Source organism: Acipenser ruthenus, chromosome 13 (assembly GCF_902713425.1).
Source record: "Acipenser ruthenus chromosome 13, fAciRut3.2 maternal haplotype, whole genome shotgun sequence".
Classification (NCBI taxonomy): Eukaryota; Metazoa; Chordata; class Actinopteri; order Acipenseriformes; family Acipenseridae; genus Acipenser; species Acipenser ruthenus.
Genome location: NC_081201.1, coordinates 25,667,889 through 25,693,971, shown reverse-complemented (window position 1 = coordinate 25,693,971; position 26,083 = coordinate 25,667,889). Strand labels below are relative to the sequence as shown.

At 38.5% G+C, this 26,083-nt stretch overlaps 1 protein-coding gene across 37 annotated transcripts in view; it reads right to left on the bottom strand.

Moving 5' to 3' along the window:
- LOC117418032 (ankyrin-3-like) overlaps positions 1-26,083 on the bottom strand; it is a 217,274-nt gene that overhangs the window by 16,317 nt on the left and 174,874 nt on the right. For 29 of the 37 annotated variants that reach the window (XM_059035820.1, XM_059035818.1, XM_059035830.1 and 26 more), the window contains 11 exons: positions 24,487-24,711; positions 18,376-18,530; positions 17,023-17,234; positions 16,358-16,565; positions 15,230-15,326; positions 14,462-14,690; positions 13,002-13,127; positions 11,072-11,194; positions 10,608-10,634; positions 9,250-9,331; positions 622-8,124 (listed from right to left, as the gene is read on the bottom strand). In XM_059035820.1, the coding sequence (XP_058891803.1) occupies positions 622-8,124; positions 9,250-9,331; positions 10,608-10,634; positions 11,072-11,194; positions 13,002-13,127; positions 14,462-14,690; positions 15,230-15,326; positions 16,358-16,565; positions 17,023-17,234; positions 18,376-18,530; positions 24,487-24,711 (8,987 nt within the window). The remainder of the gene's footprint in view (positions 1-621; positions 8,125-9,249; positions 9,332-10,607; positions 10,635-11,071; positions 11,195-13,001; positions 13,128-14,461; positions 14,691-15,229; positions 15,327-16,357; positions 16,566-17,022; positions 17,235-18,375; positions 18,531-24,486; positions 24,712-26,083) is intronic. The other 8 variants (XM_059035845.1, XM_059035840.1, XM_059035836.1 and 5 more) reach the window with 3 other exon arrangements.

The window sequence follows — 26,083 nt, the reverse complement described above, 5'->3', positions numbered from 1 at the left end:
GCTGACTTTTTCCAGGAGTATCTGTCATTTGCTTGAATTGAACAAAAACTACTTCATTAACAAGCTTATACTTAACCTTATATATACATTTTGTTTCATATGATTTTGTTAAACAATGACAAGAAAAGGGGTCACAGTTGCTAATACAAACTAATAAATTGTTAACTATTCACTGGTGCTTTGGTTAGATTAGTGATTATGTACCCTATTGATCCATACAGGCAATGCCTTTTTAAAAAAAAAATATTGAAGAGTATGTTTTCAAGTCTACGGGACTTCATTTAAAATCTAATGGTTTCACAGTGTAATGGAACTAGTCATGCTGACAACCTGTGTGCTCTGCAAATTGCTGTGTGGTTTGTGATGCAACTCTAGAGTCATAACTGCACTCTCTAAGCCGACAGACACAGACTCAGTAGCACTGCACAGGAGATTTCAATGTTGGCTTTTATTTCGGTGCACCACTCACTCCGGCATGCTGCGGTAACTGACTACTTTGTAGAACCTTATAGGACAGCACACACAAATGACAATGACAGAATGACAGCTACAGTTAAGTCACAGCACAGGCAATCACAACGGTTCATGCACTAAGATTAACAAGTTTAAAATTTTACAAACTAGGCTTGATCTCCACGATGTGAGCCACGTGAGGCCCAGAAACCTGACTGCCTTCATTTCCACCCGTCCTCCTACTTCTCCTTCTCTCACTGTCGGCCTTTTGAACCTTTGATTTTATAGGCGCTGCCTCAGTTTTCAAGTCTCTAGCAGACCTCGAGGGAATGGAGGGTTGGCATACTTGAGCAGCTTCTGACATTGTCGTGCTTCTTGACGTGCTGTCTTCATCATCAGACATTTCTGACTGCATCTTTTTCTCTTCATCAGAAAGGCGGTCCACGAGTTTTAATGTCTCGCCACTAATTTCCTTAAAATATTCAATTGAACGCTTACACACCTCACTCAGCTGATCTCTGCTTGTTTCAATAACTGTGCTGGCACTGCAGCTAGTTCTGTCTTTAACTGGTAGCCTGGAAGGTAACTGCCTAGCTTTTTCTTTCTCTGTCTTTGCTGGTCTGGATAAGATCTGCACTGTTATAGGAGTGCTCATGTTACTCCTAGTAATATCTTTGATTGGGATTCTCGATCTGGGTTCCAAACATGCACTGGTGTCTACTCTTTTTCTTGCATCGGTCTTGGCTGGCTGTTTCAACCTATTCTTCACTGTCTTCTGAGTATTTTGGGAGCGAGAGGCCTTGACTGGTAGCCTTGATTTGGGCTGTTTCACTTCTGGTTTGTGTTGCTCTCTATGTTCACATTGGTCATTGCTGTCCTTTATTTTCCCTGACTCCCTACCAAGCAAGCTTTCTCCAAGATTAATGTTTAACACTGAAGGCTCAGGTGTGGATTGCAAATTAAACACTACACTGTCAAACTGGTTGAAGTTTGCAAAAAAAATTAATGAATCAATGTTGTTGTTATTGTTACAGTTATCTTTCAGAAACTCTTTCCTTTCTGGTTGCTGTTTTATTTCCTCACTATAATCTGTTTTAGTATATGTATGTGTTTCTAAGTCTGTGCTGTCTAAAATGTGATAATCTGGTGTAACAGCCTCAGCATTATAGTCATCTGAAGAACCAGCATCTTTTTTTATAGTCATAGAAGCAGTGATTCCCATTTTAATAGGAGTACGTAATTTAGAATCAACTTTAGAGGTAGTTACAGTACAGGAGGAATTCTCCACTATGTGGCTGCCTGACGATGTGTCCAGGCACTCAGTGCTAGTCTGGATAAGCACAACCTCAGTTGTTATAATTTTTTTGGGGGCTTCTACCTTTATTTCTTTAGTTGTTTCCCATGACTGTGGTTGTGTAGTGGCTACACCTGTCGTTTTAACCCCATCCCCTTTGTCCCCCTTTGACTTCCCTTCAGAAGTATGCTCACCAATCTGAAAAAACTGAAGCCTTTCTTCAACAAAATCCCTCTTGCTCATGTCAATTGCACCACTGCGAGTCATCTCAAACATCTTCCCTTCGTGAAATGGGAAGGGATTAGGCTCGCTAGTTGGAGTACTTTCATCAGTTGGGGTTCTGGCAGGGGTTGAGTCTGGTGTTGTTACTTGAGACTTGTCCTCTACAGCTAAACCAAAAGGCTTGGAATCATCTTTAATCCTAGCATCAAAGACTTCATCCTCGCCTCCTTTGCTTGACCATGGATCAAAATCTAGGCTTTTTGTTGCAACGGTTTTAAACGGGGTTGCAAACTCTTCCTCCAACTTGTAACTAAAGTAGGTATCAGCAAAGCCATGTCTTTCAGGGGGCCTTCCTTCCAAGGTGAAATCCTGGCCATTGGTGTATGTTGCATCTTCAGATTTCTTGTCCGAAGAAATACCTTTTGTCCCTTTTTTGACATCCTCGTTTGCTACCTTACCTTCTTCTTCAATGACTTCAAGCTTACTTTGGCTAAAGGAGCGGTCACTTGACTTCAGCATCCCTTCTGAGGCCCAGACACCTATTTTACCCTCTTTTGCAGGTTTCAGGTCTTGTTCACTCAAGCCATCATCTTCATCTTGTAGGTCATAGCCATCCAGAGAGTCAATTTCTGTGGCATCTGTGTCATGTGAAAACTCTGCTGTGGTTGCGATTGAACAGTCGGTTATCGATTGGTCATTCCCATTTTGTTCACACTCAACATCATCTCCTTTCCCACCCCTGTTGGCATTAGATTCTTTATAGTTTCCATTTTGCTCTATTTTCTTAGCTTTAGCTATAGCTTGATGCTCCTCTTCGTCCTCCTTGATCTTGAAGGTGTACTTCCTAAATGGAATTGGTTGAAAGACAGATTCATCATCACTTGAGTCACTATCATCAGCTCCCGGAGGTAGAGGAGATGGCGGCTGAACTCTTATAATTGGTTCAGCTAAAAGGTGCTTGTCATGTTCTTCTTGGAGGTTGACTTCTATCATTTCTGTCTCAGTGTCAGTGGAATGGTGGGACCCCTTCTTTTCTGCATCTGATAGTTCCGAATCTAATGGAGGAGGTGGAGGAAACTCAATGTAAGCAATTCGCTTATCTTTTGTTGTTTTTCCACATTCCTTACTTCCATTTGTGGGCACTGAGGTAGAAGATTTAGTCCTTTCTGGTGGAGATTCCTTAAATGAAAAAGCCTTGCAAGGTTCTTCCTCCTCTGATTCTTCAGACACTTCTGGAATAGGACTAGGTTTACCTGGTATAAAACCTATAAGCGAATCAGGAGTTCTGGAGGTGAGATCATAGCTCACCTCCTCAGAACTAGGTGTTTCAGGTGTCAGGGGACTCTTTCCAGAACTGTCCAAAAAAGAGACTTGCTCCAAAGTATCATCTTCTGGACTACCTTGAGGAGACGGAAGCTGTTTTTGTTTTACTGTATGAAATCCCCCCCTCTCTTGCACAGTCCTGCTTTCTTGACTAACTATTTTTAGTTGCCCATTTGTAGTTTCCTTTTCATACTGTTTTCCTACTTGGACAATACTAACATAAACAGGTAAAGTCTTAATCTCTTTGAAGCTTTCAGCAGTTACTAAAGGAGCTACTTTTTCTATGCATTCTACCGAGCAGGGACAACAGTCTAAAGAATCTGGAGATCTGCTTGCAGATGATTCCATCTCATCCTTAGATGGACTCCTTTCTTTGCTAGTTTGAAACCTGTTTTTCACTAGAGCTGGTATTTGCGAACCACTTCTGTCTGAGGGCTTGATTAATGATTCTGGCTTTGGCCTTTTGGTTTGATTTCCATTGCTTTCCGACATTCTAACTGGGATCTGCGATGGACTTGATTCAGTCTTTTTCTTTAAAGTTCTGGTGTTGTCATCTTCTTCCTGAATGACAAGCTCTTTGTAGTTTATTTTTTTTGAAGGAGACGTTACTACAGCCTCCTTAATTGGAGACCCGTTTTTTGAAAATTGTCTCACTTTTTCTGTGACTGAAACCACTTGGTGTTTTTCAGGTTCCTTACTATCATTGTCACTGCTATCTTGTAATGTATCCTGTACAAGGGTATGTGTAAGTTTTTCATTCTGTGACTTACGGTTCAAATTTCCAGGGCTTTCCCAAGTCCTGAAAATCTTTTTTTCCCTATCTGCATTTGTTTGTGAATCAGAGTCTTTGCCATTAACACCTTGTGTATGTTTCACAGAAGTAGTTTCAGACATGGCTTTCTGAGGCAGGTTCTCTCTTGTTAGTTTCTGAGCAACTGGAGAAGAAATATCTAACTTAAAGCCATCACAACCTCGGGCAGGGGCAGGTGTTTCTTTTGAACTGTCTATTTCTTTATTTCGAGTAGCCTTTTCATGATACACTGGAAGTTTGCTCTCCTGCAGCTTTTTCACTGGGGGTTTTGACTGACCCAACTGTGGACCCTTTTCTTGATGTGGCTGCTGAAACTGATCTGGTTCAAATTTTAGTCTTACCGAGCTCACTTTTGATTGTTTGAGTTGAAAAGGCTGGGAAGCCTCACCTGGTTTACTTTGCGAAACACTGTCTGCCTCCTGTTTCTTTTTCTCTTCCGTAAACCGTGAAAATACTCGCCTTTCAGGACTGTTTGGCAAGCTAGTGCATTTCCTTTCATCAGAGCTGCTACCAAACAATTTCCCCACAGACTGCTCTCTTAGCCTGGCCTTACCCCACTCCTCACTGGCTCCTGCATCATTAAGCTGCATCTTTTCAGGGCTACCGCTGGTAGAGCTGGGGCCCGACCTGGTTTCTCTGGCTTCTCTTTTTTTTGACTTCTTCTCTGGAGACTGGAGCTCATCATTCAGTTTCTCTGTTTTGTCACGAAAAAACTGAGAAACCTCAGTCAGCTTCTCTTCTGCTTCTTTAACAGTCTGGTCTACTCTGTCTTCATACATGAGTTTTTCTCTACCTCTGTCAAGTCTATCTTCAGTGAAACGCATCCACAGTGCATGCTTTGGACTACCTGGCTCTGCAGTACAGTGCAAGACTGTGAGCTTGTCGTATTGGTCATCTTGGTTAGTCATTTTCCCTGCTCCATTCTCTGATGTGTCTTTTGAGGACTTTAATAGGAATTCCTTCTTGGAAGCTGAGGGCATTTTTTCACTGTATTGCCTCCCAGCCCCCTGCAACTCTGAACTACGAGCATGTGTCTGGTCAGTCATAGAGTCCTCTGTGTCGGAACGAGATATATCTAACTTTTCAGAGAGAAGCATTTTTTCGGCAAAACTGTACGACTCTCCCCTTAACTCTGACAGCTCATCGTCGTGGTATTCTACAGAGTTTTGGCTTAATAGCTTTAACGTTTTATAAGAATCGTCAGACATGAGCTGTGCTGAACTAGGTCGACTGTCTTCTTCCTGGGAGACAGGCGTGTTTACTCTAGAAGATTCTAAATAAGAAGGAATTGATTCCTCTGCTGTAAGCTCCTCCTCTTCCTGTTGAGCTTCTTCATCTGCATCTAGTTTGTCTGTCGGCTCTTTTAACCCTTGATCTCCCTGCAATGGATCTCTCTGATAAACATACCGTTCTTTCTCAGGGTGCTTTTTTGTTTCCCTTATGATGACTTCAGTTGGTTCGGCCTTGTTACCTTTTTCAATATGAACCTCGATTAGTCTTTCTATCTTGGGTTTTGCTGATGTGTCTTTTTCAGCACACCTCTGTATTGTTTCAGCACCCTTGGGGGATTCAGTACCAGCCCTGTGCTCGAATAGACCAGCTAGCTCTTTGGAGGGGTCTCTCCCTGACTGAAATGCTTTCATAATGTCCCTGACAGACATGGTTTCCTCAATCCTTTCAGAAGTATTTTCTTTGCAGGGGGGCTTATGGTAAACCATTCGGGTGGTGGTTGTAATATGAGTCTCTTCTTTAACACACATGCCCTTGCTTACAACACATTTGTGGTCATCCTCCTCAGAATTAACTTTCATCTGAAAAGCCTTAACTTTGTCTTTTATAGATCCAATTTGCTTTTGTTCAGATTCTGCAAACATAGAAGGTGTTGTCGATGGCCCCATTACCTCTGTTTGGGGTTCCTGAGTTTCATCTGAGGAGTGCTCATAACTTCTTACAACACGGACCACCTCAGTTCGTGTTTCTGTAATAACAGGGGGAATGGGCACGTCATGAAATAATGGTTTGGGTCCAGTGCTCTCGGCACTTTGTGGTGCTGATGGGGTCTTTTCACTTCTTGTTTCAAAGCCACTGTCAGACAGCGGGCTCTTATCTTGGTCGTGTTGCGAAAAGTCATCAGGAGACTCTAATATTGCATCTATTCCATAGATGGCATCTGCAAGTTTGCATAATTCTTTCTCAGAAGCAGAAGAACGCATACTTGAGGGTGGCATTTTAAGCTTGTGTTCTTGCAAAGCCATAGCAGGTTTTAGAATACGTTTCTGCTTTTCTTCCCCCTCTTTCTTTACTTCATCGTATCTGTATTTAATGTCTGATATTTTTGAGAGAGAGCTAGCACCAATGTCATTTGTCAAATAATCAACTACCTTTGATAAGTTAAAGTCTTTTTCGGAAATGGATTTGGTTTTTGCTTGAGCGCTTTCTGTCTCATAGCTTGGAAGAAACTGCCTTGCATTCTGTTGGGCTTCCTCTATTTCATCTTTAGAAAACTCAACCCAGTCTTCTTCTGGCGAGTTCTCTTTAGAGGAGTCTTTATTATCAACAAACGTCACATCCTTCTTAAGGATTTCGCTGACTTTAACAAGGTCTTCCTTGACCTTTTCAACAATTCTAAATGGCTCCTCATCTTCCATTTTAGGTTCCTTAGGCACGTCAGGGTGGATGGTTTTACTAGCCGTGGAGGAATCTGTCTGCAATATAGCAGTCATTCTTATTAGATCCTCCTTCATATCAGCGACATCCTTCAGTATTTCCTGACTTGACGATAAAGTGGATGCAGCGGTTGATTTAGGTGCTGCGGTGGAAACGAATAAGGAGGATTTAATTGGGGACAAAGTCCTTGAAAACGAAGACTGGGCCTGTGTTCGTGTCTCTGTGGGCAATGTCTTAATAGGTGACAATAGTGCAGCTGCTGATTTTGTAACAGATGTCTCTGGCAGTTTTTTGAGTTGGGGTTCCGATAGAACATTCACAACCGAATATACCGGTACAGTAATCGTTGCAGATGTCACAGATGCTGTTGAAGAAGAAGTAGATCGCAAAGAAGCATATAAGGAACTTGTTGCAGGAGCTCTGGCAGACTGGAAAGCTGAGGAAGTGGAAGAGGACATGCATTTCAGAGGAGCAGTGGCAGAAGTGAACGTTTTTTCTACTTCATCAATAGCAGCGCTGACACTTGTGGTTGCGGCTTGTGTTGTTGCGTGTATTTTTTCTTGCAAACTAGAAGTAACTCCAGAGATTAAAATAGTCGCTGAGGATGACGGGTATTTAATTGGTGAAACTGATCCGTTAAGCAGCATTGTTCCAGTAGATGCTACAGCACACTTAGCTGGAGAGGACATCGAGGAAGTCGGCGTTCCTTTAGATGCACCAGAGGTATCTGCTGTGGATTTAATTGAAGATAAGGCAGATATTGACTTTACAGCAGAAGACGTGATAGGTGCTGCAGAAGTCATAACTGATTTAAATGGCAATGTTGAAGCAAACATGTTAACTGTGGATTTAGGGGAAGCTGGTGGGGTCATAGTGATTGAGGATCTTTCTAGTAAAGACCCTGCTGTAGAGATTGGGGAAGTCCTTGAAGAAAGGGAAGCAGCAAGTCCTTTTACAGAGGCAGCTTCTGACACTAATGAGGATTTGCCAGGCGAAGACATTAAAGTTGTAGACATCTGAACAGGGTATTGGGCTTGCTGCGCTACAGTCTTTATTGGTGAGGAAATTGATCTAAATGACCTGATTGGAGATGCTATATCTGAAGATGCAGTAGAAGCTCCGAATGTGGACTTGATTGGAGATGCTGAAGAAATAGACCAGACCGACTTTAATGGCGAAGCAGATGGAGTGTTTGAAGAGGAGCTGGATAAGGATGTGAATCCAGATTTCGCTTGCCCAGGTACGGTAATTGGAGCAGTTGACCATGCCTGGTAAGATCGTGTTGAAAAGACAGGTTTGTAAGCGTAAGCAGCAGGCAGTGTTCTTGCTGTTCCTGCACTTCGGTCAACTGTTTCTTTATAATCAAATTAAAATCCAACAGAAAATCAACAGAAATGATTGAAAAACAGAGAGACCAGAGAAAAAAAAAGTTGGTCAGTGAACTTTGTATCATCAAGAGAGGAAGAACAATACATTTACATGAGATTTTTGAAATGGAAACATCATGAGATAAAATGGGAAGGAGAAACTAAAAGCGACGATCCTTGCGGTCCATGGTCCAGCGTAAAAATACAACAAACAGAAACCATAAGAACAACGAAGCGGACGCAACTGACGCAATGGGCAAGACAATGAGAGACAAAACTGAAAAATGGCAAGACACACAAAACCCAAATGCTCAGAACAACAACAACAACAACAAAACTCTACTCTATTGACTTTTGATGTGCTGTTTTACTAAATCTCATACGGCCTCATTTTATGAACGTGTCTTTTATATGCTTGGCTGTCGGTTTATCGTTGTTTTTAATTTTGTTGTTCTGACAAAAGAAAAAAAAAACTATAAAAAAACACACCTGTACCTGTATTAAAGCAAAGTATATTATGGCAAAACACAGGTTCAAATAACTAGGTTTTAAATCCATATTAGCTGTTTCATGCAAGATCGAATACCTCTTAGTGACAGGCATTTGATGTGCAAAATGTGAAGCAATAGGAAGAAAGGCAAATCTCAATCTTCCATGCACTTTTTTGTAAAAAAATAAAATAAAATAAAATAAAATAACGCTGCACAATCACAAAGCCAATAAGAGCAAGGAGTTTTGTAACATAAGGTAAAATATATAATAACAAAAAAATGAATTTTACTTTGACTTTTAGTATTTTATTATTAACGCTGTTGTTAATTCCATCAAAGTAAAATATATGCTATGGATGTTGCATTAGCACTTAGGACGATTCCTTCACAAATGGAATAACAGAAATATAAAAAAAGTGTGCAAGCACAGCAACTTGAAAAAACAACAACCCAGAAAAGCATGCAGTATCATGTCAGGCATGTGAACTTACATATTATGGATGGTAAATTTATGCATAAAACATACAGTATATAAATATTTATATATTTTTTAACAGATTTAATTTTATCAGGCATTTATTGTAAACAATTAGTGATGGTTAGTTAACATTTTACACTCACTCATTCCAGGCTCAGCCAGATAGCTGTAGCGCTTACGTAAGGCTAAAGATGCAAAGGCATGGCGTCTTTCTGGTTTTTCAGTCTGCAAAACAATAAAAATGAAAAATATGTAGGGGTTTTATTAACCATAAATGGATATAAATCCTAAATGCATGTTACAAGCTGTGATTACTGGTCGTTAAGACTGGAGACTGGAGACTGGCCACTGGAATCTGGCCACTCAACACCTGTCTTTGAGTTTTACAAAGTTTATTTTGTAATTTCTAAATTAACGTAACCTTTTTCTGCTGCTTCTAAGGAAACATAGTTAAGCTACTTAATTACCGTTTTTTGGAGTAAAGGTCTTGATAAATAATGTCCAGGGAGAAATAATAATTTTATTTGAGCATTTTACAGTAAAAGGGAATTTCCATGTGTTGCAATCCTGGGATAACCACGGATAGGTGACTGATGCAATCCTACTGTCGTTGATTCCTCAGTGTTATACAATGCTTATCCCAGTGGTGAATAGCTAGACCAAGTCAAGCCCTTGGACTTGCAGCATTAACTATTTACATTAAGACAGATGAAGAAGCATGATGCTAATTTTAAGGTGCAAGGAATGAAAATATGAAAACTAGATGGCGGGTGGCATTATCCATGTAATATTTTTCAAGCATAGAAATAATGGGCTCTTATTTACAAACCTTTAAATGTGTTTTTGTTCATATACTGGACTTTTATTGGATAAGCCGAGAACATTCAAGAGCAGTTTTTCTGACTTCTAATAACTTTATAATTTTTTATTCCCCTCAGGAAATCCTCTGTTCTGAACCTAGGAATGAATTAAATCTATTGCAAAGTAACCTGGATAAATAGCAGAATTGTTGTTAGCCAGGCAGTTGTTAGCCATGCACAAGCAGTTATAGTGCTTGAAACCTTATCTCACCTGCAGGGGGCAGGGTAATAACTAGTAATCCTTTATTTCAAATTACACAGAAGTTACAGAACTTAATGACTTTAAGAAAGTAGTAACCATAATCCCTTATGATTTTCCTAAAGGCCTTTCCCTTTGACTTGAGTAAAGATCATTTAATCTGCCTCTACACTTAAAATACCCTTTCTTCCAGTACAGCAGATATTAGGACCCCGCCTGAGCTTCTTAGCCGCAATCTAGGACTAGAAACACAGGAAGTAAATTTATGGTGTGGTCGATACCTGAATAAACCACAGCAAAATGATAAGGCACTTGAGAAGATGTTGTTGTACGAAAGAGTTCATTTTAGAAGCCATAGCTATTTCCCTAGTATGTACCACACTTTAAAAAGAAAAAAAGAAAACCCACATAGCAAACCATGAATGCAATATTTACAAATTACCTCATCGTCTTGATCTGACTCGGTTTCCTTTTGGTTCCCCAAGATGCATTGCAGAGACAGGGCATAACATAATGGACAGCAGGGAAAAGAAGTATCAGGATATGAAAAAGGCCAAGTTGAAAGCACGCAATGCATAAGCTTGTTAAACAAACCCACAGCCAGCAACGAAAGAAAAAAAAGAACCAAACATTTATCGCAAAGTAAATACAGGAATTAAAATAAAAAAATTAAAAAATCACTACGGTGCAATAAGCCTATGGACCATCAGCCAAAGCAAGAGCTACAGGACCAAAAGACCCAGTAAGAAAGAAAATGCTTTAGACGGAACAAGAAAACAGGAACCGACGCTACAAACAGATAAAAGTCACGTTCATTTAACTGACTTATTTTAAATTCCTTTTTCTGGGATGACAAGACAATGTACAGTATGAGATGAGACTTGGATAAATAACATTTCAACATACCTTCTTGTGGGTTGGCAGTGTAATGTTTAAGTTGCAGACCGCTGCCTGGGGTACTCCTTTTGTGATTTTCGTCTCTTTTAGGAACGATAATCGCCCACATGGCTCTTGACTATTGTCTCGTACCTGAGAAAGTAAAATGGAAGGGCTTAGTAGACAGGAAGCTTGGATTGTTCTGACTAGTAAATAATCAAGGTATAGTAACTTACAGAAAAGTAAAAAACATTTTTTTTTACCATTCCATTATAGTGCTGATATGATACCATGGTGATGGGCATTTTGGTTTATACCATTGTGAAATCAAATGTGACCACAGTGGTACCATTCTAACAATAGGCTAATACTACTGTAGCTGACTTTGTGCTATCATTTCTTCTTATTATAGAAATGGCACTGCCATTGAAACAAGGGGTCATGTCCACTCCACAGGAATTATGTAAAGTAGGTCTTTATCACCTTACAAACCTTTTAAAGCTGTGAGTGGAAATTTGGATTTGACAAAGACGAAGGTGCACTTTCTGAGAAGAATAAAGGCTACAATAAGCCTGAATGTGTCATTTACAACTTAGGCCCTGTCCACACTACATAACCGATCTCGAGAACCATACTGAAAAACTTTTAAATGAATCCAGCTCAAAGCGTCCACACTAAAGTTTCATGTTTAGTCGGGCTTAATGAGTACAAACCCTATTAACATAGTCCAGTTACAGTTCCTAGCAGCGCAATGGACTGTGGGTCTGCATATGATATTATCCCACCATGCACTGTATTTTATGTTTACAACCAAATATGGAGCCCGTGCCCACGGAAGACATATTACTTCTTAGCATGAACATTAAGGCTTTGTTTCTTAAAAACACAAGGTAATGTAGTTCATATTACAGTGTCCACATTTCTGACAAACAGCACTAGCTGATGTAATCTAATTTAGAACTGTATTTAGCACTTTGAAGCCGGTTTAAAGGCAACTAATACGGTTTAAAGGCAGAGTGTGGATTATATTGTTGCAGGAATGTCTAATTATATCTCAGAGTGACAAAGCTGGAAGCTGGCTTCAAGCATGTGTCCCTACAGCTAAAACACGGTCTGTTTCCTGTGCACAGAAGATAAAATTATGAAAGCATGTAGCAGACACCGAGGAGTTATGTTTCAGAGTCAAACTGAACGGAACTGTGACACAACTGTCACAAAAACAACAGTGCAATGGCAGCATGTGCCCATAGAATACAAAGGGCTGCCACAATGAAGCAACAGTATATGGAATTTCTGCATATGCCCCAAAATTTGGAAGGTATTCAGAAGATTGTCTGTTATATTTATTTATTTATTTATTTATTTTTAATTGTTATAATTTCACATATGGATAATTCATTATTATTATTATTATTATTATTATTATTAGTAGTAGTAGTAGTAGTAATAATAGGATTACTGTTTTTAAATGGCATAGGATACATGGGGATTGTAAATAATGGGGACGAGAGTCAGGGACATATCTTAGCTACTAAGTTAATCAAAATTGTAAAGCTAATTAGTTGTACAAGGGGGTTAGCAGCCCTTCTGCATCAATGTTAATATAGCATCTCTAGCAAGCTCATTAAAAGGATACAGACCATTGCTACACCTAAAACTGGCAATCTTTTCATTGACTGCCTCTATTCATATTAACAGTATTATCATGCACAAAATGTTTGATGAATGTTTTAACACAGCGATGGAAATATTAATGGTCATATCCATGACTATTTCTGGTTCTGAACCGAGCACTGGTGGATGAAGATGCTGACAAAAAGAAGTCATCAAGAAGCTGTGATAAATCCAAATGTTGTAATAAAGACGAGTATTTAAATTACCTAGTAACAATGCATTCAGACAGAGAAACGATGGATTGAACATATGAAACCACACTGTTTCAATGCACCCCCTGCTTTACCTTCACGCAGAAAGGCAGTCTGTTCTCCTTGAATGCATAAAAATTAAACACCAGCTGCTGTCCTGCTTTAGTCAAAGGAGCCAGATTGCCATAGCAATCGACGTAGATTGGTTTTCCTTCCAGAACCTGCAAATATATAATTAAACACCTATTAAAACGAATCACCTCATTCAAAATCACTTTTAATGATATGGTTAGGAATTAAACTATAGGTATGTATTAATGTACAAGACAGTAATAAAGTCATTCGGCCATTTTGCACTTACACAAACTTAGAAGGTGCACCAAAAGTTGGACAACAAGATTCTATTACTATCACAATGGACTACCTATACAGGTAAGTGGTATTTCATTAACTCAATATAGTCACCAATTGACTTAAAGAGGGCTTTCATCATGAGATAACTAAACAAAATGTTTAATAACAACAAATCAAGTGCTTTGAAAATATCTGTTATTCGAATATGTGTAGCTTGGCAAAAACCTTGCCATGTTACCAAATATTTACTATAGCAACTTATCTTGAGATGAGTCATTAGCAGATAATTACGTGTTTGTGCTTGTTAAAACCCCATTGGCGTTTTTGATTTGGACTGCGCCAAATTGCAATATGACCTTCATTATATTAATTTCATTCAAACAAAAAACATGTGTTATAAACTGCATGTTCTAGAAATACAATTTGGAAGCTATTAAAAATATCTAGTTAAATTAAAGGTTCGGAGGGTTAACTTTTGCATTCTCAGACACTTTTACAAAGACCCTACTGCCATTGGAGACAATATTGGCACAGTACATCCTACATAATCAAACTAGGAAAAAACTCTGATACACTTCCCAGGGCTTAAAGTTCATCAGGGCTGTGTTAAGGAATGTGTTTTGAAGAGCGTTCATAAACATACTCAGAGCTTAGAAAGTTCACTGAAAAATTGGCATAAACTAACAAACCCTCTCTAAAACAGTTTCATGAATAGCAAACTTCATTTAATTAATCAAAATGGGCTTTAAAAAACAGCCCTTAATACAACATTCTTTCAAACAGCCCTGAAAGTTAAGAATAGGGGCTGAATTTTTTTTGATCCTGTCTGCTTGTGTAGTTTACAGTGGTATAAGCAATGATATAATTTGTATATGCTTCTGCTGCCTATATGCACCTGGAAGCTCCTTGTATTGTGATATGGTGCAATTTATGCTTCTATAACATGGTTGAACAGAACTCAGATTTTACTGAACATGGTTCAATTATACTGAACCAACAGGTCTGTAGAGGAGTATTAAAGCACGTTGCTGACTTCTCATGTCAAATACTACAAAAGATGGCATCAGATGCCTCAGATCTCTGTTGACACTGTTATGGCGTGTTTCTAATTGTCCAGCCCTTGTGTTCAATCTTGAACAATTGTTTGGTTCAATAATGTATCATGTTAGTAATCTCTACTTCTGCTCACACCTAAACACACCTCAATGTCTTTGCTTCTGGCAACTTCTTCAAAGTTCTCCTGCTGTTCCAATGTCTTGTCCACTTTGTCATCCGTCATGCAAAAGCATCGCAGGCGGGATTCTACAGGATCATTCATTTTGGCAAATACAACAAACTTGGCCATGTAGGGAACACAGATTAACTCTCTGTAAAGTTGCGTCGCTAGCCCAACAGTTTCTGGGACTTGGTGGCAGTCTGCGAGCCAAAATCTACAAGAAACAAAACAAGAAATACTTGTTTTCCCTTCGGTTTTACACTGCATGGTTCAAACTTTATTCATATCAACAAAATGCTGTAGCCTAGCAACAGCAAGACTTACAAATTAAATCATATCAGATGTTTCTGGCATGGACACTGGCGTAAAGTCAGAAAGCATATGACAACATTTTTTTTTTTTTAATTTTTCCAGACACAAAACCTAAACCCTATATAGAGACATGCCATGGAATTAACCCTTTGAAGAAATAACCCTAAACGCTCTCCTTTCTATATAAATGTACTGTATTTAAATAGCTCAGAATTTGTATACTACATTGCTCAAAAGGTCAATTCCAGGTCTTTGCTGAATGATATTGGTCTGAAAATATGTACTAAATGCAGCTGCCTTGTGAATTAATTTCCTAATTTATTTTCTTACAATTCTCAGTTTAAAAGACAAACTGTGGGCAGTGGTGGCGACTGCCTGCATTGGGCACTATTTGAAGACCAGAAAAACACAACTACATTGTTTTTACTACAGCTTCCTTACCGGGCAGAAACATTCGTTGTAAAAGAAACGCTTTCGTTCACAAACGTCAGTGGGGTGGTTCCAGTAATATCCTCCCACTGGGCTGGTGAGGTGCCCCCTGATAACAAAAACAAACAAAAAAAGATTTACTAAACAAGTACTGACATCATCCCTTTCTTTATATCAAATGGATGATTTCTATCTGGACCAAGTTGCGCAGTATTTGAAATCATGTCTATTAGTTTCCACCCAGCAGACAAAGATCAAACTAGTGTCCCTGACTGGGTGCTGTAGAAGAATGGTGGGGAACAGATCCTTCCTAAATAAAGAAACTACCTTTACGTCACTGGCCACTCTCCAGAATTCTAGTTAATTACAAAATAGCGCTTCTGCTAAAGGTAATACAACTGCAAATGTTCTTCTTTGTCTCTGTTAACGTGCTTTGACTATAAGTTCAGGAGTTGCTCTTCAGTTCTAGTTGCCTGCCATAGAGACATATGTAATGTAGACTAGATCACATCAATTATTAAGCACCAGCACTCTCTAGTGCACAGCAAGGTATTGCTAGAAGAAAACAAAACTAAGAAACTAGCAGGTCATTTGGATGGAAATGGCTCTTACCTCTATAAAAACACTCTGGCTGATCTAGCCTATGTTACAATAATCAATGGCAGGCAAATGGAACTGGATAGCAGCTCCTGAGTTCAGGTGAATGCACCTTAACAAAATCTTTGCTTCAAAGCAGGTAAGGGATATTTAGGATGTATATCTCAAAGGCTCTATCCTGGTTACATTTTTACACAGTTTTCAACCCAAAAGGATAAACAGTGAAACTGTAGTTCTATGCAGAACATAGCACATTGCCTAATTAGCAATTATTATTATTATTATTATTATTATTATTATTATTATTATTATTATTATTATTATTATTATTATTATTATTATTATTATTTTGTTTACTGTTTTTGGGACAGTAGAGTCTAACTGACCTATTATAATACCTTTATCTACTCACAAGTCTAATTTATTATTATTATTATTATTAGTATTTATTTATTTCTTAGCAGACGCCCTTACCCAGGGCGACTTACAGTTGTATACAAAAAATACATATCAAGAATTACAGTACAATTAAACTGTCCTTACCCGTTATACTGCACAGGAGTCTCAGACAAGGAGTGGTGTCTCCTTTGTATCCATTGGTTACGCCTTCTCCAGAGGCAGGAGGCACAGGAATCGTCATGGTGATGGGTTTATGAAACTTCCTCCTCCTGGGTTCCACGGTTACAATCGGGCTGAACGTGGCTTTATTTCCAATAATCTTTTTGACAATTTCATCCGGGGCTGGCTGAGCCTGCAAAGTAATATTGAGAGTCTTCAGGAGAACTACATAAAAGTTAATAGGTTTGCATCAGTCTCATGATGTGGAACCTGGCAGCAATGCTGACTCTCTCTAATAGCCCAATCTAAAGAAATTCACCCAAGGCATCCCATCACGTCTTCTTGACTGTTCAATTTCCTCCATAATAATGAAATGGAATCCCAGATTGATTTTTAATGGGCCAAAGTCTCATTCTGGTTTATTTTACCAGAGATTGGGGTGGTTGACTAGATTAAACTTGTTAGTTTGAACTCCATTGCAGTACCCTTTCAGCTGTGGCATACAGTGTCCATGAGTGCATGGATATACACATACAAGGGGATATTAAACAGATAGAAAATCGAATATTATTGTAATTCAGAGGGTATTATTTAATGATGCTTCTACAAAGCTTTAATCGATAGAGATGCTGGTGCCAGCACCACATTACCTGAAGACCAACACGGATTTTCTTGGTCAAGGCCCCTTCTGGGAAAGACGCCCGCACCATTGGCACAGTAATGCTGTGGAGGACACCCCCCTCAGGGCCCATCTGATTGCTCTCCTGTTTAATGCGAGAGACCACGGCAAAGTACTGGGGGAAATCCTTAGTGAAGATTCGACAAATGCGTTTCTTCTCCAGGTCATCCGAGCTGTCAAGTTCTGCAAGGCAAACATTTTTTTTTTTCACAAACCTGACTAATCACAGTAGACTTGTGTACATAGTACTTCCCATCCTGGACCTCAGTGCAATGTGAAACCTTGCAAGACAGCAGAGAAGTCTTTTTTTTTGGAGGAAATCCCTGAGTCGAATTCAGTTGGTTTGTCTGAAGTATAGCTCTTGTTAACTGAGCAAAACAATTGTTTTGCATCATGTGGGAGTGTCAGAGGTTGACTTCCTAAATAAGGATGATGTATTAATAATTATATTAATTATTTAATTAGAACACCATATAAATAACTACTATTTTATTGGAATGTATGTGAATTTATTACAATTTCATTATTTTAAACGATTACCTGAATTGGTATCCCTCACAATACTAATGGGGTTTACCTGGACATGAGCTGGAAACAATTTGACATCTGCACAATGAATTCATACATCTGTTTTCACTAATACACGACTTAGACTTTTTCAACACCCTCACGTCTCTGTAAACTAAATTCAAATAAGGTATTCAAATCTGGAAATTATGGTTTGCTGTAAATATTTTATATACGCATACAAACAAACCATTGTTATCTTTCTGAGAGTGTCACATTAACTCCCTATTATAATAAGCAATTATACCCTGCTTCACATTGTTTACCAGCTGTTAAATTGTCCATTAAAATGCCCTGAAGAAACCGTATAATATCACAGCATTGCCAGCAATGGCAACACAATGGTTTTGGCAGAGATATTCCCAGAGTTCCTGTTACAATAGCACTGATAGTACCGAAAGACTTGTCTGATATTGTAACATTGTACAGCAATGGATTACCAGTGTTGTTATTTCATAAAATGTCCGCATATAAAAATGTCATTGTACCAAAGGTTTGAATCACTGCAGAATCCCTTGTGTTGCTACTGTATTGTCAAACTAATAGAAGAACATGCCTCAGGCAAAGCAATTAACCCTTATATATACTTATAAAATTAGGAAGAGCAATTTGGCTCTACTGTAACTTAACTGTTCCATGGATCTAGTGAGAAATAACCCACCGAAGCATATGTTGTGCCTATCAACTAAGGAATCTGCTATTTACAAGTCCTAATTAAAAATACCCCCATCCCATTCCTTTAATATTGGACACCTACCTTCATCCATTCCGTTCAGAACCTCATTCAAGTCTTCTGACTTGCAGTCGTACTGGTGCTCCTTCCAAGTCTCTCCGTTCTCACTCCTGAGTATAATCAGTTCTCTCTCTTTGCCTCGCATTGATCCAAAATGGGGGATTTCCACTATCACAGGGCTGGAAGAAATACACGCTTTTAACAATGCTATCTTAAACAAGAAGAAAGAAACTGAGGGGGTGGATTCAATAAAAAATACAGTGCTGCTTATTGTTTGTTTCTTTCTTGTTCTATAGCGGTATTCAATCAAACTCCCAGATGTAGGTGGACAAGGCCCGAACACAAATACAAAAAACTGGTAACTTTTTACAGCTAAAAACACTTACATAACTATATAGACAGAGTAGGAAAATCACACAGACACTGTCTTTTTGATTGAACCCACCACCCCCCAGACAAATAACGAGATGCTTATTTGCATTTTCCTCTTTCGGGGGATGGGGTCCACATCACCATTTGTTTCAGTCTCCTTAGGATACAGTTTAAATGAAGACAGAAGAATAAATAATGGTGGTGCAAACCCTGAATTTAAAAAAGCAGGTGCTATGGAGATCAGAAATTGTGGTCAACAGTTAACACAATGTTACTGTAAATAAACAAAGAGTGGTAGCATTTACATTTGATATGAGACTTAAGCACCAGTAAAGCTGCATAATCCCTTTTGTTGTTCATATAATTTGGCATAGTGACAAGGGTTTCCACACAGTATCTGTAAAAAAAAATATATAAGAAGCTGAAGGAAAGAGATTGGGGAATGTTAGGCTTATAGTACACAGTTAACCTTACCAGCACCAGGCACCCACAATGCACCTTTATATAGCGCTATATAAATATGAATAGTATCTTGTCACCATCTATAAAAGGTTTTTAAATCAATGTTCCTTTTATCAAGGGCTTTAACCTCATTTTCTTTGCTCTCATTAGTCTTTTCCAAGCCTTATTTTCACTCAAACTATATTATACATTCACTTCATGGACAGCCAGTATTCATATTCCACCTGAGCCTGACGCTCTCAAGGACTCTATATGTGGTCATGAAGTACATGTCGCACAGGAAGTGAATTAATAGTGTGGGGCAGGTTAAATTGTCTTCACCTGAGTCAATGTGAAAAAAAAGACACAATGATGAGGGATAAATATTGATGTCTTAACAAGAGATTAAAATTAAGTTATTACCCCTGCAATAAGCTTCAGAACCCCTTTAACTACCCCTATTCGCCATTGTTAAGTTCAACTTTTTCTTAAACTCGAATTCCCCATAACCTTAAACACTTCTAAGTAACTTTCTACATCAGCACCCTTAACATTATTTAGATGTAGCTACCAGGTCTCCAGGTTCATACACCAGAGTGCTGCCCACTGTGACAATAAATAGAAGCTCCTCTTTGCAAACAGATGCGACTATCCACTCAGTGATACATCTCTCAAGGTACAGTGTTGAGCTTCCAACTTCTCCATGCTCATGCAGGTATTGCAGTTCCCATGCACTCAAAGGAAATATTTAACTGTGTCCATCAAAAAATGGGTGCAGACCTAGACTTTTTGTACCTTCAGATGCAACTAAAAGTAAAGAAAACTAATGATAAATCAAACAATTAGAGGGGACAGTGAAAAGGGTTCTATGGAGTAAAATTCATTTTTAAACCTTACTTAATAGACCTTTAAGGTTACAAACGGTCATTCTCAAACTGCATAACTGCCCAAGACCAGGAAGTAGAGATAATTGTGAAGTATGTTACATACAGTGTGAATGGTTTGCGGCTCTTTGCTGTCATTTTTTGGAGACCACTCACTCACTGCGTAAACCCTTGTATCTGATGATTTTTGAAAAAAAAAATTTGTTGGAAAGAAGCTTAAGCCATTGGGATGCATTTATAAAAAAATATATATTTTTTCATTTGAAAAAAACAATTTAAGTGGACTCTGCAGCTTCTTAAGAAGAATACCAAGACAATATCCTTGTTTTCCTACACAGGCTGTAACTGGACATATTGCTCAAATTTGGACATTTCACCTAACGTCACTTACAAATGGATTTAAAGATGTATATACAATCGCTCAAAGCCCAATAAGACGACTATACATTAACAAAAGCTGTCATACAACAGAACCAGTTATAGGAGAAGGTTAATGTTCTTACAGGGTAGAATGTGCTTCATATATTTTACTCGGAATCCAATTCATTGTTAATTATGATTATATTTTTTGAAATTCTTGTTTTGTCAAATAACACATTATCCATGTTATATGGGGCTCTTAACAAAATATTGTGTGACACAATCTGTGTAGTTAAACCAGAATGATACTGTCTACACCAACATTAAATACCAAAGTGATTTCAAAATTTAGTGCAAGACATTTAATGTGAAGAAAAATAAATATATAAATAAATACAAATGATACAGAGAAGGTACCAAAGATGGAACTCAATTACAAATGCTGAAATTTCTTATTCCACAAAACTTTATGCAGCACAAATGATCAAATTGTATGGATTTATTACAAATATGTAATACAATGCAGATGTAAATGATCTATAGCTGAATAAAACAATTAATTGAAGTTACAGAGACCAAAAAGATTTAATCTGAAACAAGGTTTGCTATTTCTGAAGAACTGTTCAGTATCGCGGTATTATACTGGATCAGCCTATTCCAGTGCTTCAGTGTTTCAAATCTGCAGATACCTTCTCCATAATTGAAAAAAACCAAACTCTTCCACTTCATAGTACAATGTGTTTGATGCAGCCGTGGGAGATTAAGATATGAAAGTACAGAAAAGTAAAGCAGTCATGAAAGCAGAATGCTTGCGGTGAGACTCACATGCCCATAAAGCGAGAAAGACTTAGCAGAGTTTTGAAAAGTCAAGCCACCATGATTGTCTTTCAGTGACAGGAATCAACTGAAAGCTTCAGAGAAACAGAAAAAATATATATATGGGAGTGACCAAAAAAATAACCAATAGAAAAAAAATATAGAATTTGCTTGGACAGTTTATGTCTTTTCTAAACATGTTTATCCTACCCAATAAATTTTGTTCCTCGCGGCCCGAGCTGCAGGATTCGGTTAACCAAGCTCTCACCCTCATTTAGAGGGGGGAGATTGGTGGGAAGGTGGAGTTTACTGAATTACATCCATGCAGCGATAAGAGAAACAACAAAGGGAAAATAAGAAACAAACTGTCAGTCCCGAAGGACCCTGTCATTTCCATTAAGGAACCAGTTCAGGAAAAGTCACACCACGTCCTAGTGCAGTGATTCCCAACCTGTGCTCCGTGAGTCAACTCCAGGTCAACTCCCAAAATTCGGTTACACAGTTCTTGCAAAAACCAATTTCTACACAATCACATGTTGTGCTACTACAATATGTATTACTAAGCAACACAACAAACAGCTTTAACCAGATTATATATAATTACAAGACATGTATGTAGTCTGCATTTTCCCCCCTTTATCTGTTTTTTTATTACGGGTGTGTTTATAAATTAATATATATTATAGCTCCCTTTGATGCAATACCAAGCACCGCACTGAAAGCCACCATTAACTGAAACAGCTTCCTAATGTGAAATAAATACTTATGAAGCCACATCTTGTCAATATTACAGACTACTTTTTTAAACAGATTTATTAAAAAAAAAAAGTATATATATATATATATATATATATACACACATACAGGTAGTGGACAAAAAAATTGAAACACCTGGGTAAATGAGGGACACCAAGTATATTGAAAGCAAGGTCTTCCACACAGATGTGGCTCATGCGTTAATTAAGCAAATAACATCCCAGCATGCTTAGGGTCATGTATAAAAATGCTGGACAGGCCTGGTTGCCTATAATTATGACTAGCATGGCTGCAAGAGGAGACCTCAGTGACTTTGAAAGAGGGGTGATTTTTGGGGCGCGTTTGGCAGGAGCTTCAGTGACCAAGACAGCTCAACTTGCTGATGTTTCACGAGCAACGGTGTCTAAGGTGATGTGGGTGGAAGCGCACACTCCAGGATCGTGATATCCGTGCATTAATTTGAAGTGCAAGGCAAAACAGGTGAGCAACTGCAGCTCAATTGACTGCAAATTTCAACCTGGGGCGCGAGCAGCCAGTTTCATCAAAAACGGTCCGCCGAGAACTCCACAGAGCGGGATACCATAGTGGCCCAACGCCCTATTAAGTGACTTTACATTGGTGTTTCCATTTTTTTGTCCACTACCTGTATAAATATACACACACACACACACACACACACATACACACACACACACACACACACACTACTGTGCAAAAGTCATTTTTCTACTCTGATGCATTATGAGCATCAACAATTTACTCAAAGCCTCCACTAGTGTTTCTACTATTATAACAACCTTGACTTGCATAAAGAAGGAAAAACATTGAGTGAAATAGCTCGCATCACTTGATTTTCAAGGTGTGGTATCTGAAGCATAATCAACAAGTACAGAGAAACATCATCTGTAATTGACAAACCCAGGACTGGAAGACCCAAAAAGCTGTCTAACAAGGACGAGCAATACTTGAAGACAATATCCTTAAGAAATAGAAAGAAGACAAGCGTTGAATTGACAACAGAGCTGGCAGAAGGCACAGGTGTCGTTGTCCATCAAATCAACAGCACGAAGGTCACTCTTGAAATCAGGATTTAAAGGATGTGTTGCAGTAAGAATACCTCTGTTAAGAAAGGGGAACAAGACTAAAAGGCTAAAATTTGCACAAGAACACAGAAATTGGACTATGGAGCAATGGTCAAAGGTGCTTTGGACTGTTGATGGATGGACAATGACAATATACATACACACATACACACACACACACACACACACACACACAAGCATTCTGTGATGATTCTACTGCTTGTTTTCACTGCTCAGGAAAAAAAACAAAAACATAATCTGGCTGTCTCAGTAGCACACTGCATTGAATAGTCCTAACTCGGTTGGAATGACTAAATTAAAACAAACATAAACAAACAAACAACAAAAGGTTAGCTGCATATGGTAATAGAAGTTAATGTGAAACAAAAAGAGGCTATATTTTTTACTTGACTTTGTGAACTGTACCGTATGTGAATGATCTACTTCAGCTCCATGTTATTATATGGGTTTATTCAGCCAGGTTTAATATCTCACAAGACTATATGCCAAAAAGAAATTCTCTTAACACTACTTCTGGAAACACTCTCCAATCATTTTCTATATTTTTCAGATTGCTTCTCACCCACCTTGTCTTCGTATTCCGGTGTGTTTTTTATATATAGATTGACTGAGGCTGGTGACTCAGTGAGTGTAATAAGTTGTGTTAGAAATGTTACGGGGACTAGCACTGGTATTTACATGTACTGGATCCAAGGACGACCCAAAGCCCCAGTGCATTATTTTTCAGGAGCTTTTGTCAAACGAAACTTAAACCTGCAAAATTGAGATGCCATTCATCTACAAAGCATTCAGAATGTGAAAAAAATAACCTTTTTAAACAGAAGAAACAGGAACTTTGCCTTCAGCAACTTTCAATGCACAAAATGACAACATTCCTTGATGAACTGATACGAAGATTCAAGCCCAGGGATGTCGTTAAGTTAGGTACGTTATATAAATACTTTACCTTCTATATGTATTTATACATGTAAGCCTACACATTAGTTTCAAAATGCTGTTGTGAAAAAAAGCATGGCAAGTGGTCCGTGGGAAAAATCCAAACACCAAGGTGGTCCCTACATTGAAAAAGGTTAGGTTGGAAACCACTGTCCTAGTGGATTGTTTCTCCTTCAATCCGATACACACTTTAGGCTTTTTGATTTATTTATTTTGTTAAGCAGTCCTCTTTTTCTGTTCTTTAGACAGATGGAAGGAAAAAAAAGTACTGGCAATGAAGGAAAATGTAGTTTCGTTTAAACAACTAAATGAACTTGCAATACCTTTTCAGTGCGAGTATTTGTGCTGGTGAAAAACTGGTGTCCATCTTTATTTGTATTACCCATTGAAACTACAAAATAAAAAAGATATATGATGGGTGGCCATGGCATGGGAAACAAAAGTATGAATCGACCAACCAAACTTACCCCAAAAACTGTGCCCCTGCAGGCCCAACTTCCACAAGCCGACTGGTAAGTCCCTCTCCCTCAACCATGGGCGGGGGGCTGGCAAGCTTGTGTCTCTTAACCAGTCGGCAGGTGATGCGTGTGGGTGCCGTGCACTTCCGAGGAGGGATAATGATCCGCATGCCATTGTGGCGACTGCCCCTCATCGAACCACCACGGGCGTCAACCATGAAGCTGACCAGAAACCTGTGGAGAAACACACAGGGGGTACCCTTCAATAACGGTATGGCAAGTCTTTCATTATATTTGACATGTGTATTCATTCTATACTGCTCTTATTTAAGAAAAAATAAAAAAAGGTTCTTCTGAGTTTTCAACCCTGGCAGTTGCACCACTGATCATGTTTCAGATATACAGAGTATGTTCTATTCAAATGAAAGTCCCTTAAAGAGTAGGCCTCAATTTGTCAGTGTATGCGTTTTTCCTAAATATGCATTTATTGTCTTTTTTTAGTTTGTTGAAGGCTGCTCAAAGATGCTTTGTAGTACATTTGCTCTCTCTGGCTGGGGTGACATTTTAGTTATGCTGCTGCTTTAAAGAAGCACTAAATTAAGAATTGTGAAGATGACCATTGAAATGAAAACTACAACAATTTCCTTAAACAATTTACCGTCATTGCATGTTTTGTTTGTTTTGTTATTTGGTACTGCTTTAAGGGTATAAACACCAAAATAAAAATGTAATCCCAGCTTCTGTCACAAGCTCTGATGATGCTCAATCCCTTGAGAAACAGGAATTAAAATGTTTTGCAGGGATTTATAAGGGACCTTCACCTTAAAACTATCCAGTAAATCAAACATTTACATCAGATGTCAGTCACCATTACTTTAGCACTGTGTGAAGTAAATCTCTACTGAAAAACATGAATATACTGTATTGTCCTGGGAAACTGCCAAGGTAAAATACCCCAAAACCTTTAATTGGGTGATACAGATTGAATCACTTGTACGTACATTAGACAAACACTGTGTTGATGTTAAGGTTTAACTCTAAACTAAACAAAACCATCTAAGGAGGTGTAAAACTGCTAAAACTAGTCAAGAACACACATTACCTCACGGTGTAGTAAAACTAGTAAAACTAAATCTTATCAGCGTGCTTGATATTAAACGTCAACACGATTAAATGGTTAGCTCTCCTGGCTTCGGTCTGACAGAGATAGTTAGAAGGTGACTGAATTTGTTGCCTGAAAATGCTTTCTCCTGTTAAGATCAGTTTAGAGTGCATTACATTTCAATACTGTCCACCAAGTAAGTTACAATGTACCTCTTATCTCCCCTGAATCCCCTAACATAATTTAACCGATGCAAACATTGGACCATTTCCAGTATTTTGTTTTCAAAATAGCTAATATATTTGATAATAGCTAAGACTTAATTGTTTAACAAAAACAAACATTTTAGGTACATCTTGTTGTGAAACACTTTAATCTCAAATATTTAATATCTACGGGAAATATGGGATGTACATATCACTGAACGTTTACACTGAAACTACATGCTTTATACATGTAGAGGATAAATCTTTAACATTACACTACATGTTGAGTGCAACTGAT